This window comes from Pseudophryne corroboree, chromosome 2 (assembly GCF_028390025.1).
Source record: "Pseudophryne corroboree isolate aPseCor3 chromosome 2, aPseCor3.hap2, whole genome shotgun sequence".
Taxonomy (NCBI): domain Eukaryota; kingdom Metazoa; phylum Chordata; class Amphibia; order Anura; family Myobatrachidae; genus Pseudophryne; species Pseudophryne corroboree.
The window spans coordinates 451,881,024-451,895,445 of NC_086445.1; the positions used below are offsets into that span (position 1 = coordinate 451,881,024).

A 14,422-nucleotide genomic window follows, 5' to 3' on the forward strand; every position below is an offset into this window, starting at 1 on the left:
CTGGCAATGGGCAGTGTACAAACTGGCTTTAGTACTTTAAATAGGAACAATGTCATCATTAGCATCCGATTCCTCACCCCCATCAGTGTATACATCCTCTTCTTCACAGACTATTAACTCGTCCCCGCTGGAATACACCATCAAAGGTCCCTCTCTACTTTTTGGAGTGCTAAGAAATTTGCTGCTGCGATCAACTCTGAATTAGGCCCAGATACAGCAACGACAGCACCCCTTTTTCAGATACAACAGAGAGCACTGCTTTTTCAGATACAGCAGAGAGACCACCCCTTTCAGATACAGCAGACAGGGCACCCCTCTCATTTACAGCAGACAGAGCACCCCTTTCATTTACAGCAGACCTATTTGCAGCAGCAAAATCTTTTTCTAATGGGCAAAACCATGTGCACTGCAGGTGAGGCAAATCTAACGTGCAGAGAGAGAGTTATGCGCCCTACACACTGGGCGATAAAACTGAAAGATATGAACGATCTCATTCATTAATGAACGAGATACCGTTCATATCTTTCAGTGTGGAGGCAGCAACGATGAAGGATGCGCGGCCCCACACTCGTTTATCGCTGCTGTCCCGTCGCTTGTGCATGCAGACCAATATGGACGATCTCGTCCATATTTGCCTGCACTGCTATGAAGCTGGGTGACGGGGGGAGTGAAGAAACTTCACTTCCCCCGTCACTGCCCCCCTCCGCCGCCGGGTCGCCCATATCCGCTGTCGGGCAGCTCGGCGGCGGATCGGCCAGTGTGTAGGGCCCATTAGATTTGGGTGGGTTTTGTTGTTTTTGTGCAGAGTAAATACTGGCTGCTTTATTTTTACACTGCAATTTAGATTTCAGTTTGAACTAGAGATGAGCGGGTACGGTTCTCAGAGAACCGAACCGTACTGAACTTCATCATTCGAGTCCGGTTCCGAGCCAGGCTTGGGTTTTCCCGCCTGACTCGGAAACCCGAACGAGGCAAAACATCATCATCCTGCTGTCGGATCCTCGCAGGATTTGGATTCCATATAAGGAGCCGTACGTCGTGGCCATTTTCACTCCAGTCTAAGAGAGTGTAGTGAGAGGATGTGTCTCTGTCCTAAGTGTCTGTGTGGGGGCGGGAAAGTGGGGTGGCGAGTCTAGTGCTGTGTTGTGCTGCTCAGTCCAGTCCAGTGTAGTCAGTGTCTTATGCTGCATCAGTCCAGCCAATCACAGTGTTGGTGTCCTCTGCTGCTATATGTCCCCAGTGCTGCTGGCTGCTGTATAAGTCACTTACATTTTTGCTGTGTTGTCTTGCATCAGACCAGGGGTAGTGTCTTGTGCAACATCAGTCCAGTGACCAGTCACAGTACAGTGGTGGTGTCCTCTGCTGCCATATATCCAGTGTAGCTGTATAAGTCCCTTTCAGTGGTGCTGTGTTGTCCTGCATTAGACCAGGGGAAGTGTCTTGTGCAGCATTAGTCCAGTGACCAGTCACAGTGGTGGTGTCCTCTGCTGCCATATATCCAGTGTTACTGCTATATAATTCCCGTGATACTGGCGTATAATTCCCAAGATATTGCCGTATAATTCCCGTGATACTGCCTTATAATTCTTGTGATATTGCCGTATAATACCTGTGATATTGCTGTATAATTCTTGGAATACTGTCGTATAATTCCCGTGATACTGGTATATAATTCCTGTGATATTGCTGTATAATTCCTGTGATATTTCCATATAATTCTCGGAATACTGGCATATAGTTCCCGTGATACTGCCGTATAATTCCTGTGATATTGCTGTATAATTCTCGGAATACTGGCGTATAACTCCCGTGATACTGGTGTATAATTCCTGTGATATTGCCGTATAATTCCTGGAATACTGACGTATAATTCCCATGATACTGGTGTATAATTCCTGTGATATTGCTGTATAATTCCTGTGATATTTCCATATAATTCTCGGAATACTGGCGTATAGTTCCCGAGATACTGCCGTATTATTCCTGTGATATTGCCGTATAATTCTCGGAATACTGGCGTATAATACCTGTGATACTGCCATTAAATTTCTCGGAATACTGGCGTATAATTCCCGTGATACTGGCGTATAATTCCTGTGATACTCGTGTATAATTCCTGTGATATTGCCATATAATTCTCGGAATACTGGCGTATAATTCCCGTGATACTGGCGTATAATTCCTGTGATATTGCCATATAATTCCTGTGATATTGCCATATAATTATCGGAATACTGGTTATAATTCCCGTGATACTGCCGTATAATTCCTGTGACATTGCCGTATAATTCTCGGAATACTGGCATATAATTACTGTGATACTGCTATATAATTCTCGGAATACTGGCGTATAATTCCTGTGATACTGGTGTATAATTCCTGTGATATTGCCATATAATTCCTGTGATATTGCCATATAATTCTCAGAATACTGGCATATAATTCCCGTGATACTGGCGTATAATTGCTGTGATATTGCCGTATAATTCTCGGAATACTGGTGTATAATTCCTGTGATACTGCCATATATTTCCTGTGATATTGCCATATAATTCTCTTAATACTGGCGTATAATTCCTGTGATACTGGCATATAATTCCTGTGATAATGCCGTATAATTCCTGTGATACTGCCGTATAATTCCAGTTATCCTGCTGTATAATTCCTTATAAATCCAGTCCAGTGGTGCTGCCATATAAGTTCCGTGATGCTGTCCTGTGCTGTATATGATTTACTCCAAATAAAGGGGTTATTAATATTTAATCAAAATAATTTTTACAGGGTTTGCCCTGTGAGGTGTAGGGGTACACTCTCTTGTGCCACATATTGTGTTATATAGCTCCAGAAAAATAATGGAGAACAAACATTTGGAGGATAAAATAGGGAAAAATCAAGAACCACTTCCTCCTAGTGCTGAAGCTGCTGCCACTAGCCATGACAGAGACGATGAAATGCCATCAACGTCGTCTGCCCATTGTGATAGTAGAGGGTATGTAAAATCCAAAAAGTTTAGTAAAAAGACCCAAAAAAAGAAATTTAAATGGTCTGAGGAGAAAAGTAAACTTGCCAATATGCCATTTATGACATGGAGTGGAAAGGAACGGCTGAGGCCCTGGCCTATGTTCATGACTAGTGGTTCAGCTTCACGACGATGGAAGCCCTCATAACTGAGGCCTTGACACTTATGTTGGTGTTATATGTGCGTCCGGTATCCGTCATTAGAGCAGTGGCAGTTAGACAACTGATGGAGGTATTGTGTCCCCGGTACCAAATCCCATCTAGATTCCACTTCACTAGGCAGGCGATACCGAGATTGAGCCATTTAATTCCAGTGATTTGGACATATAATTATTAATTACAGTGATTTTGCCAATTAATTCCAGTGATTTGGACATATAATTACAGTGATTTTGCCATTTAATTCCAGTGATTTGGACGTATAATTATTAATTACAGTTATTTTGCCAATTATTTCCAGTGATTTGGACGTATAATTACAGTGATTTTGCCAATTAGTTCCAGTGATTTGGACGTATAATTATGAATTACAGTGATTTTGCCAATTAATTCCAATGATTTGGACATATGATTATAGTGATTATGCCAATTAATTCCAGTGATTTGGACGTATAATTATTAATTACAGTGATTTTGCCAATTAATTCCAGTGATTTGGACGTATAATTCCAGTGATTTTGCCAATTAATTCCAGTGATTTGGACGTATAATTATTAATTCCAGTGATTTTGCCAATTAATTCCAGTGATTTTACGTATAATTACAGTGATTTTGCCAATTAATTCCAGTGATTCGGACGTATAATTACAGTGATTTTGCCAATTAATTCCAGTGATTTGGACGTATAATTCCAGCTGGAATTGTTTGTGTCGCTTGGCTTAGTCATACAGCTACCTCTTTGCACCTCTTCGACATCTTTGCATGAGGTGCTGTTTGGGGGCTTTTTTTTTTATATCTACCCTCCTGTCTGCCACTGCACTGCCACTCCTAGATGGGCCAATTGTTTGTGTTGCTTGGCTTAGTCATACAGCTTCCTCATTGCACCTCTTCTACATCTTTGCATGAGGTGCTGTTTAGTGCCTGGTTTTTGAAAAGTGCCATCCTGTCTGACACTGCCGTATGAGTCCAGGGGTACTGCTGTATTAGTCCTGGGGTACTGCTGTATAAGTCCACCAATTGCATAATTTTTACAAAATTACAGGGGCGTGCTGGAGATGCTGTCAGTGGATCGAACAATTGCGGCCCACTCTCGACATTCAGCCACTGTGTGACACTACTAGATGTGCCAGGTGGTTGTGTCGCTTAGCTTAGTCATACAGCAACCTCGGTGCACCTTTTTTTCTTCTTTGCATCATGTGCTGTTTGGGGCCTTTTTTTGATATCCGCCCTCCTGTCTGCCACTGCAGTGCCACTCCTAGATGGGCCAATTGTTTGTGTCACTTGGCTTAGTCATACAGCTACCTCATTGCACCTCTTCCACATCTGTGCATGAGGTGCTGTTTGGGGCCTAGTTTTGAAAAATGCCATCCTGTCTGACACTGGAGTGCCACTCCTAGATGGGCCAGGTGTTTGTGCCGCACACTTGTGGCGCTTGGCTTAGTCATACTGCAATCTCGGTGCACCTCTTTTACTTCTTTGCATCATGTGCTGTTTTGGGCCTTTTTTATATCTGCCCTCCTGTCTGACACTGCAGTGCCACTCCTAGATGGGCCAATTGTTTGTGTCACTTGGCTTAGTCATACAGCTACCTCATTGCACCTCTTCTACATCTGTGCATGAGGTGCTGTTTGGGGCCTAGTTTTGAAAAATGCCATCCTGTCTGACACTGCAGTGCCACTCCTAGATGGGCCAGGTGTTTGTGCCGCACACTTGTGTCGCTTAGCTTAGTCATCCAGCAACCTCGGTGCAACCTTTTGGCCTAAAAACAATATTGTGAGGTGTGAGGTGTTCAGAATAGACTGGAAATGTGTGGAAATGAATGTTATGTAGGTCAATAATACGGTAGGATCAAAAATTACCCCCAAATTCTATGATCTTAGCCTTTTTTAGATTTTTTTTTGTTCAAAAATCATCCAGATCCAAAACCAAAACACGAAAGGGTGGTTTTGGTAAAACCAAGCCAAAACCAAAACACGAAAGTGGTATTAGAACCAAAACACGAAAAGTGCCAGCCGCACATCTCTAGTTTGAACACGCCCCACCCATATCTAACTCTCTCTGCACATGTTATATCTGCCCCACCTGCAGTGCACATGGTTTTGCCCATTGGAGAAAAATGTTGCTGCTGTGATCAGGTCTGAATTAGGCCCACAGCTCATTGTAAATTGTTTAATGAAGACCTAAATGTATAAATATCCCTTGATTTTGCTGCTTTTAAATTGACAGATTACACTTACTGATATTTTTTAAATATTGGGTAAGACAATTTTACTGTTATTATAATTATCATTGATTTATACGATGTTCCACAGTTTTCAGAAATGGAGAAAAGAGAGAACACATAAAGTAGGTATAAGGTAGGCAAAAAAAGCAGATGTGAAAACAAAGTGTAGGGAGGATCCTAGCCATAACAGAAATGTCAATCTAGGGGAAAAGGGCAGAGTTGAGACAAGAGGAACGAGTGTGGGTCAGGGTGCCAAGAGCGGGGTGAGGAGGGTCTGATCACCCGGGCATAGGCTTGTAGAAGATGGAATGTCCCACTTCTAGGTGCATGCCAACGTGAAGCATAGTATTTTAAGTAAAAGCTTTAACAAGTGGGTGTGGCCTGACCTCAGTATTTGGCCACACCTCCAAGCACCATGGCCTGTCTGGCAGCCCTGGCCACATGTGCTGCAACTGTTTTCCTGCATAGGTGGATACGTCTAGTACACTATACATACAGTCATCTATGACTAAATATCGTAAATGGTAAATTTATTTCAAAAGAGTCTAAAGTAAGTTTGATAGGAAGCTGTTTCAGTTTAATGTGAAGGGATAGTCCATGTAATTTACTGGGGAAAATAGTCTTCTACCCCTGGAAGTGTTAGGTGTAATGTGTGTGCAAGTGAGGTGGTATGGCAGAGGTATGTAAACACCACCATACTGTCTTATGACCACAGATAACCTAGTGGCATAATCAGTAGATGCTTTAATGAAGAAAGGTTTTACAGCCATACTCACTGTGATACACTTGTTAGGTATATAGCAGAGCGGGGTTATTGCAGCTCACCAGCCGGTGACAGTATACAAAGTGTGGGCACTGGTTCAGGATGCTGGAACAGCAGTAATGCAGAATAAATGCCGTTCTCGTTGGAACTATGTAGGAGATGTCCGTCTCCCTCCATGCCACTCATACACAGTGGGGAAGATGGCACCGTGCATGTGCAGTACTAACTATGGTGGCCATCTTGGTAAGGGAATGAAGCCTCCCCTCAAGAACTAACATGAAGTCTGCACAGTAGCGCACTCCAATATCTACAGGAAGATTCTGTAATGACTTCCCAGTCCATCAAGCTTGACATAATTTGCTTGACAACCAATCTAGTGCCACTAACAGGGCATGGCTAGGGTTAAGATTTGGTAGTAGAATAACTGTTTCAAGTTGTAAATGAATCCTATGAGCTAGCATCCCTCCAGCAGTAAGACTTTTAAGAAACGCAACTGTTGTTATTTTCCTCAGTATTTGACCTGTCCTTTAGTACACTATGGGAGAGATGCATGAATGTTGGTTAATTGTTTTAGCAATAACTGTTTTATGTGCCATCATACAATGAGGAAACACAATATACTAATTTTGGTGGAATTATTAAAGCAAATTTCAAGACATACCAAGTATATGTTCTTTATTTGCCATCCTAGAAACCTTCATAACACAAACTCAAGATTTACTTGATTACTCAAGCATTTCAATTATGCCCCTTTTATTTAACTATATTTAGATAGAAAATAAACACAAATGCTTAAGGTGTGTACACACGGTGAGATTCGGACTTATCCGATTCTCACTGTGCGACGGGGGTTCGGGTCGGCACTTTAGCCAGTATCGCAAGCACATAATGAGTGTGCTTGCGATCCTGGTTCTGTGCGATTTTGGCTAAGTGTCAATACTGACTATCTCTTCTATAGAGATAGTCAGGATTGACTTGCCTGCACAGCCTATTTTTTTGGCTGATCCGCATCGGCATCGGATCGGGATCGCAAGGTGACTGTCACCTTGCGATCTGCACTATCTTTTCTTCCAATTCTGACTATATAGTCAGAATCGGAAGAGAATATCTTACCGTGTGTACACACCTTTAGCTCTCTTTTCAGTAACTTTATTTTGTATCTTGTGTTTATTTAAATGCAAATATAAAGAACTTGGAGTCCGACTGGCAGAAAAGTGCTATACTGCAAATAACATTATTATTATGATCTTAGTTAGCGCAATCAATATGTGCACACAATTAAAATTATATACTGTACTAGCTCATCAATTTGTTTATATGGACCACAGATTCACATAAAGGAGAGACCTGCTGAGCTTGATCCGATGGTGCGTAAATCCAGATATTATTTGACAGATATTATCACATTATCAGTAGATGTACAGTAGACATAAAAAGATACACAAATTGACTTCAGATAATAACCACTTAGACCATCTAGTTTGCCCCTTTAGGATTGTTATTATTATTATTACTAATACATTTTATTTAGTAGTTCACAGCGCCGTACATACAACACAACTTTAGAACAATACAGGGTAAACATGACATCACATTACAGTATGTCGAAGTCAAAAATATTACATACACACCACATACAAACTCCAAACAGATGGGTCGCTGTGCGTGAGCATACACGCAGCGTGCACAGCGATATATGGTAGCATACGCATTCACACAGACAAGCCACAAAGATATATTCAACACATATTTCATACAACACATAAACTGAACATGTCAAGCACCAGACATTATAATGTATTTATATAAGAGAGTTATAACATCATATATATGTATTATTGGAACAGAACAAGATAAACATATCATGCTTAGTGTCAAAATAATCAGGGGAATGAGTGTGTTAATTTGATAGCTGTGGTTAGATTGTAGCACATTGCAACGAGTAGTTATGATTAAATGTATGAATATGAAGCTACATTCTAAAGTGAACAAAAGAATTTCCTAAAGACAGCATGTGTGCAGAAAGAAACCAGTGGCTAACCCCTATGATGTCATATTCAAGGCTGGACGTTGCTTGCATATGAACTGACCAATGACACATCATGAATGAGATATCTCCCTCCCCTGGACCAATAACAGAAGACTCAGTCCCAGACATGTACTTCTCCCCCAATACACAGTATATAGGTGATTCCCCTCACCCAAGAACTTCTGTTTTGCTGTTGTTTAATTGCTGTTGAGGCAGATTCACAGATGGAGAGGACTGTGCATTGAGGGACAGGGTAAAGTATGCTGGCTGTGGCTGTAATTGATGATTAATGTAACAACTGCTTCTTGTGTAACTGTAACTCTGTAACCATATATATATACTGTACATGTGTTATATTGTATGCATACCCATTTAATATCAAATATATACATCTTTGAGCGTTGGACCTCAGCCTGTGTGTACGAGTGCTTGTTTTCTCTTAAGGGATGTAGTGTTTGCGGCGTACAGCGCACTTTTATCATATATGGTAATAAGATGTGCCTTGCGTCTGCAGTATATATTAACGCTGGCATTATAAATATTAATTAGAAATAATCTGACATTCTCAAGTAAACTAAACTAAGCAGAGCACCAGTAACAATTAGCACCACAAATCTCTATACACAATACACTTGGGATGTAAGGTAAGCAAAGGAGCAATCGGCTTGTTATTAAGGGAGTGCAACCATTGGGCGCTGAGTAGGTGAGGGCTGTGGTTGAAGTATGAGAGAAAAAGGCTGTGAGAACATTTCCTGCTCCAAAGGAGCTTACTTACAATCTGGGGGGGGGGGTAAGTGACATGAGGTGCGATCAAGCAGAGGGGCCTGAGGGCAAAAGTAAGCAGGGTAGAGATGGCAAAGGCACGAGGCAGGGGGTGGGAAGGGCCACCTCAAGACTGGGCTATGTGGTGGAAGGGAACACTTTGATGAACAGGTGGGTTTTTAATGCCCGTTTTAAGCTTTGCAAGGTCAGGGAGAGTCTGATAAGAGTGAGGGAGCTCGTTCCAGTGAAGGAGGCAGCACAGGCTCTAAAACTCAGTCCTCAGGACCCCACACAGTGCATGTTTTACAGGTAACCCAGAAGGTGCACAGGTGTATTAATTGCTCTCCAACACATGCAGGTGGAGCTAAGTATTTCACTTGTGATTCTGTGAGGAGACCTGCAAAACATGCACTGTGTGGGAGCCTGAGGACCGAGCTTGAGAACCTGTGGGTCAGGGTTGTTAGGGTAGTAGGCAGCGGCATATTAACAGAGGGGGAGGCCAATGTGCAGCCTCCTCCATCTGGACCCCCTCCTCTGTAGCGGGCAGCACAATAGTCTTTGCACTATGGAGCAAACACTGTATTGCGCATGCACAGATCTCTGGGAAGATGGTGCGACAGCAATTTTCCCAAAGATTTCCATTCTGCGCATACGCAAAATGCTGGGAAGTTGTCTGCTGAGGATTTGTGCTGAAGTTGTGCCGTCGATTGAAGACGCAGGAGAAGTGAGTATTAAAAAAATGTGTTCAGGGTTTGCGATGTAGGCCACAACTGGTATTAAAGTTAATTTATTAGGGTATTATGGTGAGGGTTGGGGTAGGGGTGCTCTACATTTCGGATTTGTTGAACAGCTGTGTAAAGTGGTATACAAACCCGCCCAGCACCCATAATGGCTTACTTAGATGGTCTGCACCCTGTTCACTCAGTTCATTGCTACATCCCCTAACCCCCCAACATTACCAGTGAGCAAGGGGTAATTTATAATTAATTTCATTTCAGTACTACAAATAACTATCTGCCACCACCCAAGCCCCCCTTCCTGTCTCCCAGGTGACAGCAGCCCCCTCTTCCCCCCAGGAAGGCAAACGCCTAGATGGGACATGCTCCATCAACTCCAGTGTCAGATGTTGCTGAAAAAAATGGTCTGGCATCCCAGTGTTCACCCAAACCCCATGTGATAAAAAACACACTATCTTTCATCTAAATAATTAACATAATATAGCTTTAGAAAATGTAAACCAACTAATAATCCAAGTAGTCACAATCACATTATCCAGTATAACAGCCTGGAAAGTATAGGAAGACGTGCACCTATATGGTTCATGTATCTGCAGCTTTTTCTTAGTATATCCCTGCCTACTAATCTGTAATCTGAAGCACACCCACATGCCAAACCCAAATCCAGACACAGGCTTCTGTAAAAACAAACATCATGCAATTCAGGCAGACAACGTTCTGCACCCAGCGTCACTGAGCTCAATCTAATCCTCCACCAGTGCAGTATAATAATGGTGTGAGACTAGCAGCATAGCTAGGCAATGTCGTTCCACCTATCCCCTTTCTTCTTTCTGTCTTCTCTGGGTTTTTTCCTCTTTTCTCCTTGAAGCTGGTTTGTTAATCCTGTATGTAAATTACAGCCAATAGATGTTGTTGTTGAGCAGGGTTGGGATTAGAGACAGGGCGAATGGCTTTCAATCTTACTGGGATTATAGAACAAAGGGACTCCTGCAACACACACATATACACATACACACACAAAAAGGATATTATTTCGGGAGGGGGAGGGTACACATCGCCCCTCTCTGCTCCACAGCCCTCTGCAGACAGGAGCAAAGGGGGTTGATAGAAGACAGGTACATACATATCTGTTAGCACTGCGGATCGGGGAAGATCGGTGCTGATCTGTGAAGAATTACAACCCCCCTTTACCCTGTGCAGCACCAAACCCCCCTCCAGTCCCTACCTCCCCTCCTCTCCCTTTATTTTCCACAACAATTAAAGGAAGCAGCTTCAGTTCTGGGCTAGAGGAGGCTGATCTCACACAGAAGTATTGGGACCTCTTTTGGTAAGAAAAAAAATTTAAACTTTGTATCTGTCTGCTTATATTTTGCATGTAATATTTCCTGTAAGGCTGAGAGCAGCAGCAGCACATTGTCCACACGTGACTCTGGGAGGTCCAGGCTCCGGGTCTCATACTCTGGGTTTGTGGTGTCCCCCATGCAGCCCTGTCACTGTGTGTGTGTGTCTGTGCTCTATTTATATACAGTAACAGCAGACTGGAGGAGGGAAGGGATTGTGATTTGTGATATGAAACTTGAATGAGGTCAGAATGTGGGTGTGTGTTCTGTATTGGGTTTATGTGTTGTTTTCCCTCCAGGATAGTAGTAGGGTGATTTATAGTAGACCTGTAGATGCTCCCTTCCATTGTTGACAGCTACTTTCGTTTTGTCTTTGCTGTCAGCAAAATATGTTTGTAAATCTGCCGCTATAATCTCATGTGTAATTTACATCTATAACACTGATGTGTGCTGCACAGGTATTCTGAATAACTTCATGGTGTTCTGGAAAAGGGGTATAAATAGGATTTACTTGTTGCCTGTTTGTTATGTATTCTATCAGTGTGTTGTCTTCTTTTTCTTTTTTAAGAGAATTTCCTGTATACTTGAAATTCAATAGGAGCTATGGCCTGTTAGAGCAGATTTGAATAGGAATTGATCTCCTAGATGGAGGAGGTAATTAGATGCTCTGGAGACATGCATGAGTGGTGAAGTGCATTATAATATGGGAATATGTTATATTAGCCTTGGGCTTTCTTATCTGGTTTGTAGTAGACTATTCCCGGGATTCTGGACAAATAGAAGGGTCTGGTAGCATTCGGTTTGGTAGGTGAGTAACACCTATCTGTCATGTATCCAGTAATTCTGTGTATTTTTAGTAGGTTATGGGACTAATTGCCCTTACAATGTGAGGCAATGCTAGAAAATGTTGAGACAAATTTTAAAATGTATAATTGTCTCAGATAAAAGTGACAGTTTCTGTGATCTGAATCCTGTCTCACAGCATGCTTCAGTCCTGGAATGATACAAATCTGCATTATAATTATAGGTACACATCACTTTTACTATTTTTTTTCCTACTGTACAGAGTTTTTGTAGAATAGCTTTTAAAAACAATGTATTATGTGGTATTTATCTGGAGGCTTTAAATTCATTGGCATTGTGCCGCAAATGTATGGAGTGCATCATAGAATATTTATTGATAGGAATTAATAAAAGGCTTGTATCAAAGCAGGTGATTCAATGTGCAGGTTTTTCTGTTCGGCCAAATGTACCTGTCTCAGTGTGAAAGTGGTCACAGGTATTTTAGACAAGCAGAGAGTTAATTTACAGTAGGTACTTTGTTTGTGCTTAAACAGTCAGTGTATCCAAGTTCCATGTCTTGGTAAATATTATTTATCAGAGCCTGGATAAAATATTTGTTTGGGTTTGAATAATTTAGTTTGTTTATAAAGAAGTGGTTGTGTAAGCATATAAAACATTAACATTTTCAAAAAGTTAAAAAATAAGTGGTGGGTTTATCATGCTCTCTGCCATGACATATATACCTAAGAACCAAGTGCCACCTACTGTACTACCTACTCCCATATCTGGACCATCCTGTTAATTCATTTGACATTTTTTTTCCTCCCAAAATACTGCTCATTTAGCTCCATTTATGTTATAGAAGAAAAAACATGGTCTGCTTTTATTTCACATGTTGAATATGTTTTAGTTTATTTTGAAATTATATTCGTTTATGTGCACTTATTGTCTTCATAGAACCTGCAAAAGTTATTCTATAGAAAACAGTGACAGTTCATCTGATTGGTGGTGTAAAAAACTGGGCACTGTAGTACCTTGTCTGTCTGGACTGTCTACAAATACTTATATTCTCACCATTTAATGCTTAGCAGGTCTCATCATAGCAAAACTCATATTTTTTGCATTTGTGCATAGAATGGAAACATCACTGAAGGCCTGGTATGGTCTCCGTCATACTGAGCAAATGTGCTTATCCCACAGTCAGTTACATTTGTGGTGCCGATTGTTGCCTGGCGACATAAATCAGGAAATATAGGAGCATATTGCAATACAGCAGAGAGGGACATATTTATCACTGTCGATACATATTTCTGTCTTAGTAAAATGACACCAATATCTTGCCAATTTTTTCCGAAACCATTTGTATGCCTTTTCGACCATGCAGCCATAACATTGATCATAACTGTTCCAGAGCTTCCCAGAAAGTGCAGACCAGAATATATATATTCATAATTTTACAACCTATCATTATGTAATTTTATGGTTTGTCAAGTCTATTTAATGTTGTTGTATTGACTTGTTTACAAACATTGCAACATACGAACAGAGCCAGATTTAGACCTCATGAGGCCCTAAGTGAGAACGGTTTGGGGACCACTCCCTCAAACAATCGATAGCACTATATTTTCATAGCCGATTCATGCCCTTTACATTATTACAGCATTTTTCCTCCTTATAGTAATGCCCCTTATACAATATGCCACACACCATAATGCCCCTTCCACATTATGCACCATGCAATAATGCTCTTTACATGTTATGTCAAACACTGTAATGCCCCTTTTGCCCCACGCACAGTAATCAGGGACAAATGCAGGACTTAAGGGATGGAGGTGTTTTCCCTCCCCCAAATATCAAATTCATAAATAAATACTATATAATGTGTGTGCATTTCTTGCACATATATGGAATCCACTGCAAGTGTGTGTGTGTGTGTGTGTGTGTGTGTGTGTGTGTGTGTGTGTGTGTGTATGTATGTATGTATGTATATATATATATATATATATGGGGTATTGATGCTAGGGACGAGAGTATTATACTCCCGTTATATAAATCACTAGTGAGGCCACACCTTGAATACTGTGTACAGTTCTGGGCACCGTACTACAAAAAGGATATCCTGGAGCTTGAAAAGGTACAGAGGAGGGCGACCAAACTAATTAAGGGCATGGAGACGATGGAATACAAGGAAAGGCTTGAAAGACTAGGCATGTTTACATTGGAAAAGCGGAGACTAAGAGGGGATATGATCAACATCTACAAATATATAAGGGGACAATACACAGAGCTTGCGCGGGACCTGTTTTTGGTTAGATCAACACAGAGGACTCGTGGACACTCGCTCAGGTTAGAGGAGAGGAGATTCCGCACAATACGGCGTAAAGGCTTTTTCACGGTAAGGACAATACGTGTTTGGAATTCCCTGCCCGAGGGAGTTGTAATGGCGGAATCTGTCAACACCTTTAAGAATGGGTTAGATAAATTTCCTATTGGAAAAGGATATCCAGGGGTATGGTGCATAGTCATGCATTATAGTTACTATAAATAGGGATAAAATGCAATGGCTGACAGCAGCATCAGTCAGAAATTTTAGTCAAATCATCATGC

At 41.5% G+C, this 14,422-nt stretch overlaps 1 protein-coding gene and 1 long non-coding RNA gene across 6 annotated transcripts in view; one reads left to right on the plus strand and one right to left on the minus strand.

Annotated features, from left to right (window-relative positions):
• Positions 1-14,422, minus strand: part of LOC135027681 (uncharacterized) — a 67,833-nt gene that overhangs the window by 19,677 nt on the left and 33,734 nt on the right. The gene's annotated exons all lie outside the window — the stretch shown is intronic.
• GTF2IRD1 (GTF2I repeat domain containing 1) overlaps positions 10,619-14,422 on the plus strand; it is a 191,923-nt gene continuing 188,119 nt past the window's right edge. For 2 of the 5 annotated variants that reach the window (XM_063953724.1, XM_063953725.1), the window contains exon 1: positions 10,619-11,019. Coding sequence is in view for 2 of the 5 variants with exons in the window: in XM_063953722.1 (XP_063809792.1) it covers positions 14,061-14,210 (150 nt within the window). In the remaining 3 variants the exon portion in view is untranslated. Of the gene's footprint in view, positions 11,020-11,210; positions 11,278-14,042; positions 14,211-14,422 lie in introns of those variants that run through there. The other 3 variants (XM_063953722.1, XM_063953723.1, XM_063953726.1) reach the window with 2 other exon arrangements.